Source organism: Vombatus ursinus, unplaced genomic scaffold, assembly GCF_900497805.2.
Source record: "Vombatus ursinus unplaced genomic scaffold, bare-nosed wombat genome assembly UNPS02015030.1, whole genome shotgun sequence".
Lineage (NCBI taxonomy): Eukaryota > Metazoa > Chordata > Mammalia > Diprotodontia > Vombatidae > Vombatus > Vombatus ursinus.
In genome coordinates this window covers 1535921-1558751 of record NW_020954808.1, presented here as the reverse complement: position 1 = coordinate 1558751, position 22831 = coordinate 1535921, and the positions used below count along the sequence as shown (strand labels likewise).

Here is a 22831-nt window from a genome sequence, read left to right as displayed (position 1 = left end):
AGAGAGAGAGAGAGAGAGAGAGAGAGAGAGAGAGAGAGAGAGAGATGGAAATTTCCCAGAGAAAGGAGATGGGAGCTGATGATGTTAAATGCTGCCCAGGTCAAGGAACAGCACAAGGCCTGAGACTCAATCCACAAGAGCCTTGGCGTGTGTCTAGCACTGCATTCTTTCAGGTCAGACAAATGGATGTCGCCACAAGGCAACAGCTGGGTAAAGATCAAAAGTGCAAAGAAAGGTCCGGAATGGCAGAAGAGAAGGCCTATATACATCTTGGGAAAACTGCCTCCCATCGTTCTGATGACCTTTCAACAAAGGTCCCACCTTCCACAATGCTAATCACCCATTCTGCCTGGGGGCCTTGAAGGGGCTTTTCTCCTTCCAGGAGCTGATGTCTTTGGGCTCTACAAGATGGCTCCCGCTCAATCTAGTCTATGCTCTTTACAGATGACACTGCACACGAGCCCCTGTGCTCGCCCCCCCCAGTGGGGAAAGTGTGCAGTTGCTGCATCTGCTACAAGTGGGAAAGTCAAAAAGAAACTGAGGGGGCACGTGGCCTCAGCAGCACTTTCAGTACCGTCCCCATCGGTGTCTCCTGCTTCCAAAGAGCATCTTTTGTTCGCAGCGAGAGTCCCCAACAGGGCGCCCTTCATTCCCAGCAGCAGCTTTTCTCGGTCACAAGAAGCCCTGCCAGGAAGTGGGTCGAGGGGCGCGCGGGCCGGCTGGCTGATGGTGACCAGGCAGACAATACTGCTGACCCTCTCAGGCCCAGCACTTGAGCCGCACGTGACTGAGATCTCTAGTGACCACGGGCAGCACACGACTCTCCCGTGACACCTTTGTCTGGTTAAGAAGCAGAGGCAGAAATGTCATCCAGAGCAGAAGCCTTGTTGGTCTGATGGCCCAGAGGCTAGAGGACTGAGGTACCAACCCCACCCCAGCTACAAGCTAGCCAGCAACCAAGGCAGGTTTTCCCACATGATGACTCTGTTGATAAAAAGATGTGAACGTCTGCCCGTGGCCGTGCTCTTTCCCCCTTCTCAATGCGGTTGTGACTTTTTCCTTTCTGAATGACTGTGGTCTCATGGGGCAACTTGGTTTCTACATCAGCCAATCCCACATTGCCACAGATCTGTGATAAGGCTGGGGCAAAGATGCTGTTACTTTGAATAAAGTATTTTTAAACATCCTTGGTCACGATGGCTTCAGATCAACAAGGGTTCAGCTGGTTCCATTCTTGGGCCTCATTTCCCCAGCTGGAATAGTAGTCCTCATCATACTCTGGATAGCAGCATGTCTACATTATTTATACCCAATTATGGATTTCTAAATCTATACAAAAGTTGTGAAGGATAAAAGCGAGGGATAAAAGTGCTCTGTAAAAAACTTGTTTGCCAAAATAAATTGTGAGCTGGTGCTGAAGTCCTCAAAGTCAAGGCAGGAGAATTACGAGTTTTAAGAGCTTTCCAGCGACCTAAGAGTCAGAAGAGCCCTTAGAGATCTTTGAAGTCAACTCCATCACAAGTGATAGAGAAACAATCTGAGGCCCACAGAGGTCAAGGGATTTCCAAAAGGTCACAGGGAGGAAAAAGTCAGACCAAGCCAGGTTCTCTGAACTCAAGTGTAACATCCTTCCACTAGACCTTGCTGCCTCCTTGGCTGACTGTCTAGAGAAGGGCAAGAGTCAAAGATGACTACGGTTTTGGAAAACCCTAGGATGATACTCCATCACTAGCCCAAGAGGTGGCAAGTAGCAGCATTAAATAGGGGAGGGGCAATTCAGGCTAGCACTAGTTTGGTGACAGCGAGAATGAGAATGATGTATTTTGAGTACAGCCATAAAACTGACTGGATGATCTATTTTAAGGCTAAAAGGGACCTTGGAGACCAGACTGTCCTACCTGAAGATATCAACCAACTAAATGGGAGGGAGAACCATGTGAAGAATCAATAAAAATCCCAAGGGATACCCAGAAACAGTTATGCAAATTAGCATAGGTGAGAATAGAAAATAAACCAAGATTCTGTCTACTTGATTCTGGCAAGTGGGGCAGGCCAGTGTCTCAATCAAAGAATGTGGCTTCCCCAGGACTGTCTTCAGGGCTTTTCCTCTTTCATATCTTCAGAGGATGCCTTTTTAATCATGCTCTGAACAGAACTTTCATCCTGAAACTGCCAACGCAACCGCTGGTACAATGCCTCTTCTCCCACACTCTGCTCCAGCCACAGGGTACAACTTCCTACAAGCATTCCCTACATAAAGGCCGTTATTTCTACTGTAATGTGGGAAAGCTAAATGATAGGTACAGACATGATACCTACCAAGAAGGCAGAAAGGTAACCTCAGAGGGTCAGGAGCGTGAAACGCTGCGAGCAGGTGGGTGGGTGAGGGGCAGGAAGACAGCTTCTGTAGAAAGTGGCTCTTGAGGTGATCATACAAAGCAGAGGCAAGAATGGAGAACATTCCAAGCCTGGGAATATCCAATGGATATCCACTTGGATATTATTTCTTTAATATCCAATGCAAAGGCAGAACAAGGACTACTGTGTAAAGGAACAGCAAGTGGGCCAGTGTTACTGGACTGTAGTTTGGGGAGAGGAGTAATTTTTAAAAAGATTGGCCAAGTAACAGAGAGAGGAGCTCGAGATGGTAGCTGATCCTAGAGATAATAGGGTGCCGCTGAAGTTTATGGAGCAGGAGAGGGATGACATGGTCAGGAAAATCACTTTAGTACCACGTCGAGACTGGAGTAGGAAAAGGCTTGAGGAGGTGATGGCCTCAACTAGGGTGGTAACTGTGTTAACAAAAAGAAAGAGATTTATGTGAGGCATGTAGTGGAGATAGAAACAAGATCTGGCAACTGACTGGGTGTGCTGGGGTGAGCAAAGGGGAAGAACAGAGAACGCCACAAAGATTTCAAGCCTGTGGAACTGGAAGGATAGCACAGCACCCTCGACAGGAAGGCTGGAAGGAAAGATAATCATTTCTGTTTGAGACCTGCTGAGTTTAAGATGCATTTGTCCAAAAGGCAGTTGGTGACCTGGAACTGAAGTCAGGAGACAGACACTGCTGGATCTATGGACCTAGGAGTCATGCTGATTACTGAACCCTATAAGCTAACATCACCAAGTGAGTCTAGAGAAAAGGGGAGTCACTCCAGAGCTTTGGGGCACATCCATAGGCAGATGGTGGGACAAGGAAGAAGATCCAGCCAAGGCAGACATGCCAGAGGAGAACCAAGAAAGAGAAATGTCCTAAAAGTTAAGAGAGGCCAGAGTTTCCAGGGCAAGTATGAAGAGGATGAAATACTGCAGAGAGATCCAGAAAAGTGAGAACAGAAAAGAAGCCACTGGATTGGACAACTAAGAGATCACAGGTAACCTTGGAGACCGAAGTTCCAGGTAAATAATGAGGCTGGAAGTCAGACTAGAGAGGGTTCAGAAGACAGCATAAGGAAAGAAAACAGGAAATGAGTGCAGAGTTTAGCTGAGAAGAGGAAGAGCGATGCAGGACAAAAGCTTGGATGGCAGGATCTAGTGAAGTTTTTTTTTAAGGATAGTCTGTCTGTAGCAAGTAGAGAAAAACAGAAATTGATTTCTGCCAAAAAATGGGAAGACTGGAGAGAAGGACTGATAGTGGGGCAATCGGCTGGAAGGGACAGGAGGAAATGGGATCAAGCTGAAGTGTAGAGAGGAGGGCCACCTTCCTGTTAGGAGAAAAGAGGAAATGACCACCACAACAATAACATTGGTACTGTACTTTAAGACTGGCAAAACACTTTACATATATTATCTCAGTGGTCCTCATCTTCTGAAATAGGTGCTATTATGATGTCCATTTTACAGCTGAGGAAATTGAGGCTCAGAGACAGTGGGTGATTTGCTCAGGGTTACACAGCTAGGAAGGGTCTGAGGCAGGATTTGATTTCAAGTTTTCCCAACTCTGAGCCTACCAACTCTAGCCAATAAATGTCCTCGTTGTGGGGCAGTGGAGATGCGAATAACAAGAAGAAAAGGAAATGTGGCAACTAGCTTCAATTTTATGATGCATCATGAGGAAAGGTCTTTGGCTGAGATGGTCTTGGGGAGGAAGAGCTGTGAAGGGACTGTGGAGAGGAAAGAAGGTCTGAAACAGCCCCTGGAGTAAGCAGGACAAAGACCTGGTGAAGGAAGAGCAGAATCCTAGGATCATACAAAATGAGAAGGGTCTTCTTCAGAGGACTTCACCCCAGGGCCCAGGCCATATAGTGACCTGTTCAATCACAAAGGTAGTGGGTGCTAGAGGAAGGCTCTGACACTGGGCCCTCTGACTCCACAGCAGTGATCTTAATCATGGATGGAGCTAGAAGGGCAGAAGGACGGGCTTGCCTGCATAACAAATTTGTATGGAAACAATGACATGATTCCCACCAGCTCTGATCAGCAGTACCTGAATTAAAGCAGAGGAGGTAGATGATGGGGATAACCCAGGGTTAGGCTGTGGCAAGGGGTGCCTGGCAACAGGAGAAGAGAGCAACAGATCGAAGAATAGGGATAGCTGAGTACTGAACTGGCCCACTGAGGGGGTCAGGATCGGGAAGAAGGATGTGCAAGAAACTGGAAGTCATGGTAAGAATAAGGAATAGAATGAGAAGTATTAAGGCAGGGAGAGAGGAAAGACAAAAATATGGTCATTACATAAAGTAACTCTGGAACTCTTGAACATGAGAATGGAACTCTAGTAGGGATGGCAAGATCCAAGGTGTTACCATTCCTCCAAGTAGCTAAGGTGGAGTGGAGAAGGAGGTCTCAAGAGAGAAGAAGACTAAGGAAGGGGGAAGTTAGGCTATTTGAGGGAACATTAACATTCTGTTATACCTAAGTACTTTCTTTTTTTTTTCCCTTAGTGATAAACTTTTATTACTGAAAGTTTCACAAAGAGAAAAAAAGAAAAATAAATGTCCATGAGTTGATGTCTGTCTCATTCATAATAAAAAATGAATGAAAAATTTTTGGATGTGAAGTTTTTGAGATAAGAAAGACATTAACACAGTAACTATCTGAAAAAAGTTTCGAGATTTACTAATAAGCAGAGAAATTCCAATTAAAATAACTCTGAGCTACCGTTGTACAACCATTAAGAAATTATTGTTCGGTTTCAGTCATGTCTCTTTGTTATCCCATTTGAGGTTTTATTTATTTTTTTTCTTTTTTTTGGTCACACAGCTAATAAGTGCTATGTGTCTGAGAACGGATCTGAACTCAGGTCCTCCTGAATCTAGGGCCAGTGCTGTATTCACTGCGCCACCTAGCTGCCCCCATTTGAGGTTTTCTTGGCAAAAATACTGGAGTGGTTTGCCATTTCCTTCTCCAGCTCATTTCACAAATGAGGAAACTGAGGCAAACAGGGTGAAGTGACTTGTCCAGAGTCACAAATCTAGTAAATGTCTGAGGTCAGATTAAATTCAGGAAGATGAGTCTTACTGACTCCAGGCCAGGCACTATCCACTGCGCCACCTAGCTGCATTAAGTTAGAAAGATGCTAAAAGATGAATTTTTTTTTTCACTTCTCTAAAAAATAAATTTATTTTTCAACATACATGCCTTTAAAAACTTTAAGTTCTGGTTTCTCTCCAGTCTCTCTTCCTCCCATTGAGAAGGAGGCAATATGATCTCAATCATCAGTATGAAATCATGAAAAACACACTCCATATTGGACCACATTGCAAGAAAAAAATAAAGTGAAAAAAGTCTTCTTGAATCTGCACTCAGAGACCATCAGTTCATTACATTTTTCATCATGAGTCTGTCGGTACTGCCCAGTATCGCCAGGTCTTTCATAACTAAGCCCTTTCCTTCATCCTCCTCATAGCTGGCCTTTAATTAGCTCACTTGAACAAATATTTTAAAAGTCGAGTGAACTGATTTTTCACGCATTCAGTGATAAGCAAAGTCCATTTCTTCCTGCTCTAAGTTCAAGTGTGTTATTATTCACTGTGGTAAGTTAATGTTTCCACACCAGCCCTGATATTTTTAGCACTCCTGTTTTGATAAACTCATGATTACCTCAAAAGAGAATAAATCAAAGTCCACTTTTTGCCACAGGAAACCAGCTCAGACTCGGTGTTTTGAAACATACTATGGGAGAATAATAAAGAAGCTCAAGACCGTTCAGCTCAGAGGACCGGGCATACAATCTAGTGGAAAAAATGCCACAGCAGAGTGTCCCTTTGCTCTGTCCAGTGGTTATCTCAGTGTTAACTGGAAAAATGTCACAACAGCCACCACACTCTAATAACAGGGTGGCTACTTCAGGAGAGCCCCAAGAACACTTGAGGTCTCTAAGGGAAAACAATCCCTGTACACCTTTGCAGGATGAAAGACCACAAACGGGGGTGAGTGGGAGTGCAGGCCACCCCTTAGCTAGGGAGGGTCTTGGCCAGGCAAAGGCCCAGCTCTGAAGTCCAGCCCTGCAACTCACTGGCTGTGGGGGACCCTGGACAAACTGCTGAACCTCTTTACATGTGAGCCTCCTGGTCAGTAAACTCCAGGGCTCCCTGTCACCTCCAGGACCAAATATAAAATCCTCTGTTTCCCACCTTTCCCGTCTTAATCTACACATTCTCTGAGTCACTGACCCTGGCCTCCTGGCTGTTCCTCACAAAAAAACAGTCCTGCCTCCGGGCCCCCACAGAAGGTTCTCCTCCTCCATCCCTGCCTCTGGCCTTCCCTGGGTCCCTCCAAGGCTCAGCTAAAGATTGCTCTTCTGCAGAAAGCTTCTCCTGATCCCCTTAATGCCACTGCCTCCCTCTGAAATGACCCCCAATTTAACCTGAATTGATCGCACATTGTCTTCCCCCAATGGAACATGAACCCCGAGAGGGCAGGGGCTGTACTCTGCCTCTCTTTGTACTTCTAGGCCTGACACGGAGCAGGCACTTACTCCATTCTAGCTGACTGCTTTCCTAACCATGAAGGCAGGAGGCTACAGGACCTCTAAGGCCCCTTCCACCAACTCTTGACGGCCAAGGGACCCTGCTCAAGCACAGGAAATAGAATTACAAGGGATGACATTCACAGAGTCCCCTCCTGCACACGAGCCTGACATCTCTCTGAGGCAGGCAGTGTGCGTACATCTTCAATGGACTGGTGACCTCCCTGAGATGGGCACTCATTACACTGGTGCAGGTTACACTTCGTCCTCACACTCTCATCCTACGGACATTCTTGCCTCCTCCGAGTCCTCCACAGGGAATCCACCCAATGAGTGGCGGCCCCTTCTCAGTCAGTCAGCTGACAAGTATTTATTAAGCCCCTACTAGGTGCCTGGCTCTGTAATGCTAAGCACTGGGGATACCAAGAAAGGCAAAGCATAGTCCCTGCCCTCAAAGTGCTCACAATCTAACGGGGAGACAATATGCAAACAACTATGAGCAAACGAGCTCCAGTCAGGTTAGATGAAAGGCAATCTTGGGGACAAGGCATCAGTGGGCAGGGGTATGCAGTGGGAAGGGCATCTTGCAGAAGAAGGTGGAATATGAACTGAGTTCTGAAGGGCCAGGGAAGCCAGGAGACTTCAGAGGAGAAGGGAGAGCATTCTGAGAAAGGAGGAAAAAGGCCCAGGCAGGAGGCCAGTGTCACTGGATCCAGAAGTAAGGTGTAAGAAGACTGGAAAAGTGTGTGTGGGGGGGTGGGGAGTGGTTTATGAAGGGCTTTAAAAGCCACATGATTTTATGAGGTATTTAATGCTGTAACAGAGAGCCACTGAAGATGACAGAATGGGGGGGGGGGGGTTGATACGGTCAGCGCTTTAAGAAAATCACTTGGGAGCCATTCCCCAATTAATAAACGGTCAAAGTTTTCAGAGAAAGAAATCCAAGACAAGAAGGGAAAATGACAAATGCTGGAGAAGCTGTGGGAAAAACAGGCACGTTGATGTACTGTTGATGGAGCTGTGAACTGGTTTGGCTGTTCTGCAAAGCAACCTGGAACGATGTGCCCCAAAAGCTTTTAATCTGTACAGATACATACATACTCTTTGGGATGTGCCACTAATAGGTCTGTCTACACTCTAAAGAGATTAAAAAGAAAAAAAAAAGAGGAATAGGACCTACAAATTCAGACAATATTTACAGCAGCTCTTTTCATGGTGGCAAAGAATTGGAAACTGAGGGGATGCCCATCAACTGGGGTATGGCTGAACAAGTTTTGATATATGTATGTGATGGAATGCTACTGTGCATGTATGACGAACTGTTACAAAACAAACCGTAACAACTATAAAGACAGTTAACTTTGAGAAACTTAGGAACTCTGCTTAAGATAATGGAACCAACTAGTTCCAGAAGATTCATATTGAAACATACTATCTACCCCCAGATAGAGAGGAGATGGGAGGGAAAACATACAGAACTGAAAATAAAATGAATTGAACAACAACAACAACAACAAAAAAAAGATAATATTGGCAAGTTAGTGGAGGATGGGCAGAAGTGGGGAAAGAGTAGTAAGTTTTTTCTTATCAAGACTTCTTTACATTGTTAAAATTCCACAAGTAGTTTAATTATTACTTCCACTTACAAATGAGAAAATTTAATGCTGGAAGTGGGGGAGAGTAACTGCCTCAAGCCACGGAACACATCTGTGTCAGGGCCAAGACTAAAATCCAATTCTCCTGACCTCAAATCTGGGGATGGTCCCACATCTGCCAAGGCCCGAGAAGCCCACAAAGATCCCACTTCTGGGAGATTAAAAACAAAGAAGCCCCCTGAGGGCAGGTCTTAGTCTTCTCCAGTTTCTCAGCATCTTTCAAAGGGCCTTACTTAGTCGACTAATACATGATTGTGACAGTGTGGCTACTCTCTTTAGATCTGAACTTCCCTACACCTTAGCAGATAGTCTTTTGAGAGTTACTTGGGCCAAAGAGTTCATCCCTGCAGCCACCAAGGTGGGCAGGAAAGTCTCTGAAGCTGACTGGGCCGGTCTCGGGGTAACCTTTAAACTCCAGGCCACAGCCACAGCCCCACACCAGGAGTCACTAGATCTGGAAACGAAACACTTACATCATCTAGTCAATGTTCATCAACGTTTCAGGAATAAATGTATAATCAGAATCTAAGTATGCTGAGCAGCAGGAAGGGGAATAGTGTGAATGAAACTGCAAGCCCTACAAACAAGAAGAGGGAAAAGGTAAAATACAAACCACATGATCTTTTTTATTCTTACCTGTAAAACGATGGGATTTGAATAAATATTCACTAAGGTCAATCACAGATCATTTGATCCTTCCTTTAAAGCATACAAACGCCATTTTAAGAGACAATTTGCCAAAGAACCATTTAGCTTCCTTTGAACAAAGGGCAAGAGATCTAGAAGAGAGGAAAAATCCAGCTTCTGGACATATCACACCAGTTTTCCATGTAAGACCATATGGTCACTTACTACAATTTAGAGATGATAAATTCTCAAACACACAGGCCTGCTCAGCCTGACTATGGCTACTGAGAAACCCCTGCAGGGACAGGTCCTAACTACCACAGGATGTCTGCATGAAGCCTGTCCCGAGCTGACAAACAGGAGCGGGTGCTTTCTGGAGGGCAGGGCTTTACCTTGGAGCAGAAAGTAATCACAAGTGGTCCGTCTGAGGGCTGCCTTGGCCTTGTCACTGCTCCAGTCCACCTCCAGAGCCTCCTTGAACGGACAGAAAACCGCTTTCTGTGGGACAAAAAAACCACAGTTGTCTTAACTACAAAACGAATCAGCCTGGGATCTGTGTAAGCAGAGTCCCCCTAGGATGGAACACCTCCACAAGCTGAGTCCATTTTACAGCTCTCGAGGAAAGCAGGACATTTGAGCCAGAAAACTAAGACAAGCAGAGTGCAATGCTCAACTCCTGGCTCTTTCACAACTTTGCTTCGGGAAGGCAGAGCAAACTAAGTCCAGTTGAAAGAACACAAAGTCAGGAAAGCTCTCTAATTTTCTCTGCTCTTGGATTCTCCCATCTACTTACCAGGGACCCTGAAAAACTCATTTCCCTTCTCTGAGGCTGAATGTCCTCTTTTGTAAAATAAAGAGGTTTGACTAGGCAAATTTTAAGGTCTCGTCCAACTCCCAAATGAAGAAAATCTCCATGCCTCAGTTTCTTTAGTCCAAAAATAAAAACAGCATTGTTCCTCTACTCCGACCTTATTTACATGGACATCTGAAGAGAATTAATTTCATGTTAACCCACAATCCTTTGTTTTTAAAAGTCTCATGTTTCTACAAATAAAACACAGAAGACAGTCTTGATTATTTTTGGTCCTTGAGAAGAGAACCAGGAGCAAAAGGAGGGAAGTTAGAGGGCAGCGGTTTCCTAACAAGGGCCAGCTGAGAATAGCACAGGCTACCTCATGAGAGAGGGAGTGAGTTACTTGTCATGGGAGGTGTCCCAGCCAAGGCAAGATGGCCCCTGATCTTGTAAAGGCATCTGTCCATTCATCCTTCCCTTTCACAAGAAGTTGGACCGAGATGACCTCTAGGTCCCATCCAATTCAGGAGTCAGTGCAATCACAACCAACACAATAAAGATCACCAAATGCTCGTTAAGAGTCCTTATATTTCAAGCAACTTTGGATGTAATTAAACCAAGAAAGACAAATAAGATGGACAGTCCATGAGAATGGACTGGAACAGGACCTGAGTCGCATCAGACTCAGCCGGTCCAACCCAGACCTGAAGAAGCCAAGCCTTCTCCAAAATGCCAACTAGTGGTCATCCGGGCTGAGCCTGCAGAGTTCTAGTGAGGGGTAACCTACCACTTCCAAAGGGAGCCCATTCCAAGGCTCCCAAGCCCCAGTCACGAGGAAGACGGTCTCCTTGTATTGAGTCTAAATCCACCTCTGTGAAAGGTGGTTAGTCTGGCACAAACAACTCCTCATGCCAGTCATGTTGACTCTCTTGTGATCACTAACCAGCCCCTTAAACAGGTTTGAGAATTCTGCCAGGATTCAGTAAGCTTACTGGTCTCTACTACACAGATTCCACTCCCTGATCTTTTGTGAAAATTGGGAATCACCCCATCTCTAATCTTGTGGCACCACTCCCAATGGCCATGGACTTGCAAGGATTCCTCAAAGTGGTGCAGCAATACACGTGCCAGCTGTTTTGAGCAGTGAGGGGCCTAGGATGGTGTGGTTCCCTCTCACTATCTCCCTGCTTCTATTGGGTATCATTCCTTATCAGTTATTACTGTTCCATCTTCTCCAGTTCAGAGATCATTCTCCCTGGCAGAGAAGACAAAAGCAGATTCTGAGGTGCACCACTGTCTTTCCTCAGTCACTGTAACTATCCCATCCCTACAGGCAGAAGCTATACCCAGCCTTTCTCTGACTCTCCTCTCCGTTCTCCCTCAGCATCTGCACTAGTCCCAGCTTACTAGGAGCTTTATTCTGAGAGGACCAGGCCGCCCTTTTATTTGACTCCCCTGTTATGTCCCCTCACTTCCATTTTCTGTACATGTCTTTTTAAAAAATGAGTGACAGGGCAGCTAAGTGGGGCAGTGGGTAGAACATCCTGCCTGGAGTCAGGAGGACCTGAGTTTTAACCTACCCTCAGACATTTATTAGCTGTGTGACCCTGGGCAAGTCACTTAACCCCAACTGCCTGGAAAAAGAAAGGAAGTAGGATATTTGCTAGTATTCTATTTGGATAGAGCACCAGCCCTGAAATCAGGAGGACCTGAGTTCAAATTGGCCTGAGACCAAACCCTTGACACTTACTGGCTGTGTGACCCTGGGCAAGTCACTTAACCCCAAATGCCTAAAAAAAAAATCTGAGTGAGTTCCCTGGGCAGTCAAACTGGTCTCTTTTTTAGACAATTCTCCCCTTTCTTTCTCACCAGAACTGTTTCTTTGTGTCTTCAAAATTTAAATCTTGAGAGCTTCCCATCCCACATAGGCTGACACTGACTTCCTCTATAGAATTTTAGGCCATAGGATCATCCTTTCTCTGACTCCCTTTAAGATGCTTTTCTCTCCAATGCTATGTAAAGAGTGGGTATCAGATTATTTCCAATTTTCCTTTCCTCTACCTCAAACTCAAAAAAAAAAAAAAAAAATCACTTCTCCCCAACAAAGCAATCACTTCCATCCCAAATAATCATTTCCTACTTCTTGGTAAAAAGCAAATTCAGAATACCAAGTCACCTACGTGATTTTTCCACCAAGGGAAAAATTACCAGTAAGAGAAGCCAAGAAATTATTGGATGCTTTACATCAGTCAGAGAGAGGTCCCACAGATGCCTAGAAAAAGGATGTCCCCCTTTACTGTTGTATCCCCACTGTGCTGACCTGGCAATATCTCTCCGAATTCCTCCTCGATTCCCTTTTTATCCAGGTAGCCTGCAGCATGTGAAAGTGCTGCTTGTGTGTCTGCTGCCACTGACCCTTGACTCCCAGGAGTGGAGTGGTTCAGACTACTGCTGCATGAGGCTTCACCTCCCATCGTCCCTGGGCTCTGCTAGAGTTGTCGGCTTTACAATTTCAAAGTATTCACCTGAAAATCTCCTTTTGCCTATAACTACTTAAATTGTAGTCACTTAATTCGGACGGCCAGTTTATAAAACAAGCACCAAACTAAACCATAACAAAAAAATACTATTAATCAGTCTACTAAAGTCTACACAGAGTCAGTCTATATTTATAAATCAGTCTATTAAAAAATGAAAACGACAATTACAAAGACTGTTAACATATTCTAAGAGATCAATGTCTGGTATACTGGGCAGTTCAACCATGTCATCCAGGCAGTACCAAGATGGTTTAAGCAAAGGGAAGTTCAAATTGCTGGAGAAGATTAAACAAACATGGTTTTCCTCCTTCCCACAGCTGCTGCCAAGCGGTTCCAACACATTGTAAACAGTGATATATGACACACCATAGATTGTTTGGCTGTCCCGGCGCTTTTGGCAAATGATACTAACCTCAAAAGACAGAGCTAATCCAGTGATGCTGAATACTAGAGCAGTCTGCCAGACAACTCCTAAAGAAGTCTTACAAGAGAAGTCAAACTATTCACTGCACAGTCTGATAGAAGATAACCTAGTTTTTTTTTTTTAAAACAAGTTTAGAAAACTATGAACATCAATTTAGAGGAACCACTTGACCCTTTCCCAAGAAAAATACTACTAAAAGCCATCTTACAACTAGTTTTTTTCTTACTGTTGTGACGACCAAGATTTTCCTGAACTACTGATTTCATCTAGTACATCTATGGCACAGGGAGAAGTTATCAGCTGCTTGGGGAGTGTCAAGAGAACTGCTCAAAATCCGGAGACACAGGTTCCAGTCCTGGCTGACCTGGAGCAAATCCGCTGACTGTGGGCCAGAGCCTCAGGATCTTTATCAGTAAGACCCCTGCTACACCCATCCCACTGGAACAAATAAAAGGCATTATTATCACTAGACAGAGCACTGCTTTCAGACAATCAATTAGGGGACCTTATCTGTTGTAAAGATAGAATTCAGAGTCAATACAACTCCCTACGGCACCCACTCCCCACTTCCTGGCCAACTCCCAAGGCTTGGCTCTTCCACAAATCATCAAATCACTCTCTGTGGGATGCAGGAGGAAGAGCATGGCAATGAACAGTAATAGTGCCTGGCCTGCCTTATGGGACAGGACGGGATGGAACAAAACTGTGTTTGTGTGTGTGTGTGTGTGTGTGTGTCTAAGCCACTTAACCTATACTAGCCTAGACAGACTCATCTATTAAAGAAGGAATTTGCAGTAGATGCATTTCTTTGAGTCTCCTCCATCTCCAAATACCATCTGTATTTTCTCAGGATCAGACAATTTAGAACAGGTCCTTAAAAATCTAGCTCACCTCTTCCTTTTATAAGAGGAAGCTGGGACCCATAGCAAGTGGTTTGTCCTAGATCATATTTGTAGCAAGTGGCACAGTTAGCCTTCAGAATCCAAATCCCAGTCTTTACCACTATGCCATGTTGAAGGAAATAAAGCAGACTGGCACTCAATAGAACTGGGCTGAGGTCCTGGCTCCATCACTTCAGTGGACAGACACCTTGAGCAAATTAAGCCCACTGATCCAGTTGTCTCAGCTGTAAAATAATGATTTAATACTTGCATGAACTGCCTCAGAGAGATATTGTCATTAAAGAATGCAATGGCTACAAAGCACCACGTAAACAGCAAGATAACCTGACTGTCCTGTTGCCTGATTTGGCCCAGTACTGATCAGAACAGACAATCAATAGCTGCTCACAGACCAGCATCATCAAAGCAAGACTAATTTATTTATGGGTCGGATGACAGATAGTGGAAGTTTACACAGCATAAGTATGGCTCATAAAAATAGGGAAAGGGCTGAGTATTGGACAGGCCATTTCAGCAGTTATGAGGAAACTCCCTCTATTGGTGCAGGCTGGCATCTTCTCTGGGTGAGCCTTTCTTGGGCATATAATAGTAGCAGACACTTGGGTGTACTTACAGAATTATGTGGCTTCTAATTAGCCAGGCACAAAAGAGGTACAGAGAAAAAAATTAATAGTTCCAAGGACTATCATAAGTTCACAACTTATTATTTTAACCTAACTCTGAAAATAGGCATTATATTAATTTTGAACATGATTCCTAATAGAAATATGATTTTAAAAAAAGAAATATGTGATTAATTAAAGGAAACCTACTTATACAATTTGCATACTCAATTAAGTCAGGAAATACTAGAGGTGCCTACAGGGCATAGTAGTCAAACTGCTGGACTTGGGGTCCAGAAGGATCTTGAGTTCAAATCCCTCTTAAGACACCTACTAGCTCTGTAACCTTGGGGCAAACCACTTTGACTTCCTTCCTCCTCCACAAAACAACAGTAGACAACAACAGCACCCACCACACAGAGAGTCTTTGTGAGGAACAAATGGCATAATGAAAGCAAAATGTTTTTTACCGACCTTAAAGTACTACAGAAATATTAGTGGCTATTTATCTTTTTGTTACCACTACTCGTACTTCTAGTACTAGTACTACTAGTACTACTATTACTACTACTAAAAAGAACACTGGTTAGGACAAGATCTGGAATCAGGCTTTTTTTTTTACACATTAACTAGCTATGTGATAGAAAACCAGGGCCTCAGTTCCCTACTCTGCAAAAGAAGATTGGTAAGTATTTTCTGATGAGAATGAGAAAGTTCAAGGACAGTGTACAAACTGTCTCCAAACCTTTGGAGAGTTGTCACAGGAAAGAGAAATTCGACTTCTTTTTGACACTAATAGGCAGACCTAAGCAATGGTGAGTAGTCGTCTGGAGATACATTTTGTCTCAATGCAGAACAGAACATTCTATCACTCTTAGTTATCCAACAAAACTGGTAGATAGTGGGCTCAGTCACTGGAAGGCTTCATTCAACAAGAGGTAGGAAAACCATCTGTTGAGGATATTACAAAGCAGATTCCTATGTTGGGTGGGAAGTTGGGAATAGACTGCAATGAGGTCCCTTCCAACTATCTGATTGTGTGACCCAGATCTGATCTGTGTCTCAGGTTACTTCCTCACCCTGACATCCTGGCTAGGTTCTTTCTTCTCAATCACTTGGTGGGAGCAGGCAGCATAACAACACTGCTTTATTTGAGCTGAAGATTACAGCATCAAAAATGTCATTTCCTTTTTTGGGGACAATGTTATTAAACTGAGATGAGGGAAATGCTCTAGACGCAGTTGATCAGGGTTTTAGCGAAGCATAGAACAAAGCCTCTTGTGCTACTTTTGTGGCCAAGATGGAGAGATGTGTAACCACAACAGTAGTTACATGGATTCAAAATGGCAAGCTGAATGACTAGCTACAAAGAGTCATCCCTACTAGCTAGATGTCAACCTGTGGAGTACCCCGGTAGCTAAGCCTGGCCCAGGACCTGGATTAAAGGCATGGTTAATCTAATGTGCAGATCACACTACACTCAGAGAGATCGGTAACAAGTAGATGACAGACTCAAGATCAAAAAAAAAAAACAAAAAAAAAGAAAAAGGTCACACTCTAGAACTGGGGCCAAATCTAGCAAAACGAAATTTAATGGAAATCAATGTCAAATGTCACACTTGGCTTTTACAAAATGGCCTCGATGTGGCCAGATGGCATTTTGTCTGCAAGGGATCTGAGGGTCTTAGTGGACAGCAAGCTCAAGGAGTCAAGTGTGAGGGAGCAGCCAAAAGAGCTCCTGTTACCCTAGGCCGTTTATCCAGGACAGCCAGGAGGACAGGGTGAGGCTGGATTGGATATTAGTCAGACGACATGTGGCACCACATTTTGTGAAGGATGCTAATAAACTGGAGAGAGTCTGCAGGCAGGCAAGCAGGAAGGTTAAAGGCCTCAAGACTAGTCCCATACAAAGACTGGCTGAAGGACCTAGGGCTGTTAAGCTTGGAGAAAAGTTGACTTGGGGGGAACATGACAGTTGTTTTCAAATATTTCCAAGGCTCTCACGTATAAGAGGATGCTGAAGGGGAAGGAGGACAGAACTAGAGCAGTGAGTCTTTGATCCACAGAAGGAGATTTTTTTTGGGGGGGTTAAGCAGGGTTTAGTGACTTGCCCAAGGTCACACAGCTAGAAAGTGTAATGTGTCTGAGGCTGGATTTGAACTCAGGTCCTCCTGACTCCAGGGTCGGTGTTCTATCCACTGCGCCATCTAGTTGCCGTGACAGAAGGAGATTCTCAAGTAAGTCTGAGGTACACTGTCTAGATGAGAGGGGGCAACTAAAGCAACTCTGACCCTAAAACCTTGTCTACACCAAGTGAGCACAAGACCCCTCATTCTGGTGGAGATGAGCACTGACCCACATGTGCTAGAAAGAGACATGGAGGTGGGGCCCGAAGACCTGGCTTTGCACCTGGCTCTGTCCTCACCCCATGTGACTGGGGAGGTCACCCACCATCCTTCATCTACAATGACAGGGATGGCCATTCCTACTGGTATTTTCTGGGCCTCAGAAAAGCATTCAGAAGCTCCACAAAGGTATCAAAATCATTTTCCTAAGGAGTTTCTCCCCCCCCGCTTTTTTTTTTTAAAAGTTTCTAGTCACTACACCAGGTAGATTTAGGAATACAAAGCCTACCTTGGGGTGCTTTGCACCCCAGGGAGGCCTGCATGAGCACTCACCAAGAGTCAACTGGAGAAGCTAGAGGTGCCTGCTCTCTGCTGAACTAACACAGTACAACTTAACTGGTGACTCTTTACAATGTAGACAGAGGGGCAATGTCTGAACCAGGGAACCACCAAATTTGAAAGCACAAAGGGCCCCCAGAGAATAACTGATTCTCATCCAAACACTTCATTTTGCAGAAGCAGTTACTTGAAGCCCAGAGAGTTGACTAATGGCAGAATCACCACCAAAATGGAGAGGTGCAGACTCCCAGGCCTGTAAAAGGCTGCCTGGCAGGGCTCCATAAAGCCAAGGTTTGGAATGTTGGAGAAGATCAATAGGAATGCACTGTATGCATCAAAACCTTAACAGATAAGGGTTGGAGCACTGGTTCAAAATGTCCAAGAGAAACAGCTGACTAACAATGTCAGCTGGAGAATATTTTGATACCTTAAAATTGGGCCCTGGGTAGGACGAAGGGCTTGTTAACCGACAAGCTGGATGAGTGGGGCACAAAGGCCCCAGGGTGCATGACGGGGCAGCCGACATTCCCCTCATAGTTAGAGAAAGTAGCTCCCACAAGGGGATTTCCAGAGCAGCTCGGCAGGACTGAGAGCAGTGTCAAACTTCCAGCTGTGAATGGCTAACAAAGCAGGGCACTAACTTTATTTAAATGTGAAAGCCCTACTCCAATTCCAGAAGGTCTTAAAGATATAAACCCCTCCTCACCAAGGCCAAGTGTCAACCTGCTAAGAGGGTGTGATTTATAAAGTGACAGCACCCACAATGAAGCTTTTATACTCCTGCATTTGTTAACAATTCATCTCTCCCAGACCCTCTCACCACCGCTCCAAAGCTTGACTGAGCAGGGCAAAGGGGGCGGGGGTGGGGGGTTGCTAAGTTTTGGTCAAAACACCAATGTTCACTCTGAGGATAATTAAGTTACTGTGAACTGATATTTAGATATGGACTTTACAATTCCCTTAAGGCATATTTCTTACCTCAGCTTTAAGATACTCAAATATAAAATACAACAACACTTTAAGAGTTTGTTCCGTGACTGTGGTTTCTGCAGTTAGGAATCACTTTAAAAGGGATTCAAACAACAACAAACCAGTCTAGAATGTCTACATTGCCTGTTATTTTTCCGCAAAAGATCTGACACTAAAGAGTAGCCAGATACCCCACATCTGGTCCGCCTTCTGCTTCCACTAACTTTTCTTGGCTCCCAGCCCTTCACCCTCTCTCTATCTTTTCAGACAATAAAACAATTTCCAAGGCAGCTGATGCAACAAAGAAATTGTCCTAATGTGCTGCCCCCCTCCCCCCTTCTCTAGAATCTGGACTGGGTTTGTAAGGCACCCAACTCATAAAATGATCATCTTAATAAAAGCTCACTCTTAGATGGTTCAAAGTGCTTTTCTCATAACTACCTCACGTGATAAGTACAGTTCAAATATTATCATTCTGATTTTACAGATAAGGAAACCAAGGTTCATTGAGGAGAAGCCTTACCCAAAGCCACCAGTAGCTCTGGATCAAGGCTTCTTCACCTTCTGTGTGCCATGGACCCCTTCGGGAGTCTGGTGAAGCCTAGAAGGGATTCCGTGTCAGAACATGGAGCCCAGATTAAGAGCCCATGCTCCAGATGCTCCCTTTCTCCCAAGCCTTTGCTGGACTATTTACCTCTTTCCACCCCTTCTTTTCTACCCAAACACCATCAGTCATCACACCCGTGATCCCTGCCCACCTGCCACCTTCCCAGGTGAAAGGATCTCTCCCCTCCTCACACTGGCCCTCTCCTTCATGCTCTTCTCATCTGCCACTCTCAGCCCAGCCTGGTCCGCTCTATCAAACCGTGAGCTGAAAGTACAGCCTGTTTCTCAGCATCGTTATCTTCAGGGCCAATGAAAATGCATTTATACAGAGTACACACTTAAAGTTTCTTGAAATGAAAAGGAGACAAAGAAGCCAGAGCTTCTGCCTCCAAATCCATTACATACTGCTGCTGCCCACCTTTCTAAAAGCACGCAGTCACAGTAAGACTATGGATAGTTCCATTTAACAATCTACTCTATGACCTGTTTTTCAACACTAAAAGCTTTTGTTCAAAGGTTATTATAAGTGGTCTCTGCCCCAGAGGTGCAGCATGAAAATACCAGGGACCCCAGGTGAAGGCAGCCAGCAGGCACCTCCACTCAAAGATGAGGCTGTTTTCAGATGTGGCAGCCCAGCCCCAACTCCCTCCCTCGGCCCTCCGAGCAGGATAAGGGGTGGGAAGGGTGGAGGGACATTAGGACATCTACCTTTTTCACCATCATCGTTTCTGTGGCCTCCAACTTTGCCTTCTTAGTGTCAGGTCCATCTTCCACTCCTGGGCTGACTTTGGAGACTTTGGTTTTCTCCCTAAAGATGACACGAGTCACAGAATCTCAGATGCGGAAGAGGCTTTGGGGGTCCCTAGTTTAACTGCCTCCCCCCAAACCTGGTTCCTCAACCCCAGAGCCTCTGCTCAAAGGGCACCCATTCTATTCTTGGACAGGTCCAATGGCTGGGCAGCTTTTCCTGACATCAAGCCCAGCAGAGACCATGAATGCCTGTGAGAGGGACCTGGATGTTATCTTCAGTCTGATTACCTTTAGAGGCAGGAGGACTTGCCCAGTTCCCAGAGGTCTCTCTTAGGTGAGCTAAACCCTCTCAGAGCTTCCAGTACAGGCACCCAAGGGAATGCAGCAACACCACTACACTACACTCAGCCCTCTATAACGTAAAGACTTTACATGCAGCTTCTCAGGGCTCCTTTCAAATGACTCAAGGTAATAGTCTACGACTCTAGGTTCAAAGAACTAATGAGAGTCAAACAAACAGGTCTGTTTGAAATATGGCTCCTTAATGCATTCATAAGTGCTAAAAAGACCACCAGCAACACTTGTTCATGGATGGACCAGACCACTTCATAGCTTAGTCTCATAGCAACTTTCATAACATTCTCTCATCCGAAATTGAGGCTGACAGGATCCCAGACTTATAAATGGAAGGAGCCATCTAGTGCAGCCTCCTCATTTTACAGATGAGGAGCCTGGGGCCCAGAGAGGGTCAGTAACATATTTCAACACATCCATGATCATGGTCCCTCTCTCTACGGTACTGTTCACAACCCATCCTTAAGCTCTTGTATCATTCTTTTGCAAGTCTTTCTAGAGGATCCTCCCTTGCCCCCAAGCCCCTATTATGCTGGAGGCCTTGCTCTGTCTTTCTCTTTCATGGATACTAAGGCACCATCGAGGTGCGTTCCTATTAACCTGATTCCTGTGATTCCATCTTCTGAAGCAGTACAGCATTGTGGAGAGGGCACTGGACCTGAAGTCAAGAAGACCTGGGACTGACGTCTTCCTCAGACACCTCCTCTCTGCATGACCCCATGAACTTCCAGGTCCTTCCGTAAAATGTGATCACAGCACTGACCTCAAAGGCTCAGATAAGAGACAGGATGGGAGTGCTGGTAAAACCTACAAGCACTCCAGAATGGGCCTAAGTCATTGCTGGGGACGGCCAGCCAACTCATTTCTTCTGGCCATACGTGTCCTTGACTCTTCTGTTTATGCCACTTCCACACACAGGCCCTTCTCACTAGGAATACAATAATGCAGCCTGTTTAGGGCCACAATGGGGCCAAGTCAAATAATGGCCTGAAGTGCACTCTCTGGTACTGAGCACACACACATACATGTGTACGCACACACGCACGCACCCACAGTACTGTGCCAGGCACTTTGATGGGAAGAGTTGGACATTCTTGCTCTTTAAAAAATTTTAACTGATCTGAACAATGTAGGCCCACAGAAAATATAATTAACTGAAACCAAGGAAGCAGTTAGTAGCCAGACTCAAAAGAACGAGTATGCAGTCCAGATTCTCCATTCCCTGCAAGTCAGTGTAAGCATTGTTTTTCAGGCTCTTATATGCAGGTGTGTTAGCTCTAAAATGAAACTCCACAGGTGATTTCCTCTGCTTTGTCCATTTGGTCTGCATTGGCAAATTTCCAAGTCTAGAACATGAAGATCCCTTCTTCCCTCAGTTCCTACAGTCAAAGTTACAGACCTTGGTAATTCTCAGTGTACAATGAGCCACAAAAGAGGACGATAACTAGAGCCAGGCCTCCAGCACAATGGATTTGAGGGGTGGGGGAGTGAGGGGAATGAAAAAGGTAATGGATGTGTTGAAATATGTTACTGAATTACCTCAATGCTAAAAGCAGTGGCATTTTAGGCTGTCAGTTCCCTCCTATCCAATCCAATTTAATTTAATTTTTAGGAAGCTGTGAACTCCTCTCCCAGCACTTACTCCACAAACTCATGCTCTCCCAGATTGGCAAACATGTATCCGTGGTAGCCAAAAACATCCCCGGTAAAGAACTTGATGCTATTTTTATAACAGATCTGGTCAATTTTAACTAAGACATCCCTGGAACAGCAAGTCAGACATACCTAGAGAAAAGGAAAGAAGCTGGGAATGAGTTTTTGAAATCAATGATTCACCTTACTGACATTTAACTATCCTAAATAACAGGCTCTGTGGACATGTTTAAGACCAGTTTCAAACTGGTAAGACAGGCTCTTGGAATATCACTATTAGAAGGCAAGAAAAATGGCAGTTTTCAGTGTATAGAAATATAAACGAAGTTAAAATGCCACTCTAGTGACCCCAAATGGGTTTAGACAGAGCCCAAAAACTGACCAGTTTAAGGTCCTACAACAAGATGGGGTATATTCCTTATCTATAAACACATTAGTGAGACATCCTTAACATCAGCTTCAATTTGGACACAGGCACTTTCAATAAATGAAAAAACCCTACAGCTAGATAAGTAAATAAAAAAGGGGAAGGAGAAACGGACAAGGAAAGAAGGTAAGAATTCTTCCTCAAAACGCCTTCCGTCCATGCCAATAGTGTGATGTGACTGTCAAGCAGCCAACACAATCAATCTTGGGCTGCATTAATAAAGGCGTATGCCAAGTGTACACAGAAGAGAGCCGTGAAGATCGTGATGAACCCAAATCAAGGCATGTGAGAAAGTTTTCTTCCAATTTTAAATGGTTGCCAACTTACAGTCAGGACCAAAACCACTTTTCAAAAGTGATCACTAGAGATCATCAATGTACCTTAGAATAGGCATGTTCTCTCTCTTCTGGGCTGATGTTAGGAAAATAGAAATAAAACAAAGCCCTGCTAGGATTTCCACCCACAAAATCTGGTGTGAAAAGTTGTCTGCATTAATGGCCAACAGCAAAGGTTACAAACCCAAGTGACCTTTCATTCAGACTCAGTGACTCACTCAAAGTGATGATCAATGTATTTCTGGGACTGCTGGTCTGTACTCCACTAAATCAAGGAGCTGCCATGATACACTTTAATACTTGAACTAGCAGACAGGATCAAACAGATCAAGTGTAAGAAATTCAACTTCCGAAGACTATGTATTTCCTCTATGGGCAGGGTTTTTAAAACTTTTTTCTGTATTCTGGACCCCTATGGCAGTCTGGAGAAGCCTATAGACTTCTCAGAATCATGTTTTAAATGCATAAAATAAAACACCTAGAATTACAATGGAAGCTAAGTACAGTTCTCATGAGATGTATATATATAGATAGATAGATAGATATAGATAGATATAGATATATATATATAGATAGATAGATAGATATATCCTTTTTTTT

The 22831-nt window shown here is 44.6% G+C and overlaps 1 protein-coding gene across 1 annotated transcript in view; it reads right to left on the bottom strand.

Moving 5' to 3' along the window:
- SAE1 (SUMO1 activating enzyme subunit 1) overlaps positions 1-22831 on the bottom strand; it is a 56799-nt gene that overhangs the window by 15320 nt on the left and 18648 nt on the right. The window contains exons 4-6 of the mRNA XM_027846010.1: positions 21459-21601; positions 19421-19520; positions 9585-9690 (exon numbers count right to left, since the gene is read on the bottom strand). Coding sequence (XP_027701811.1) covers positions 9585-9690; positions 19421-19520; positions 21459-21601 — 349 coding nt within the window. The remainder of the gene's footprint in view (positions 1-9584; positions 9691-19420; positions 19521-21458; positions 21602-22831) is intronic.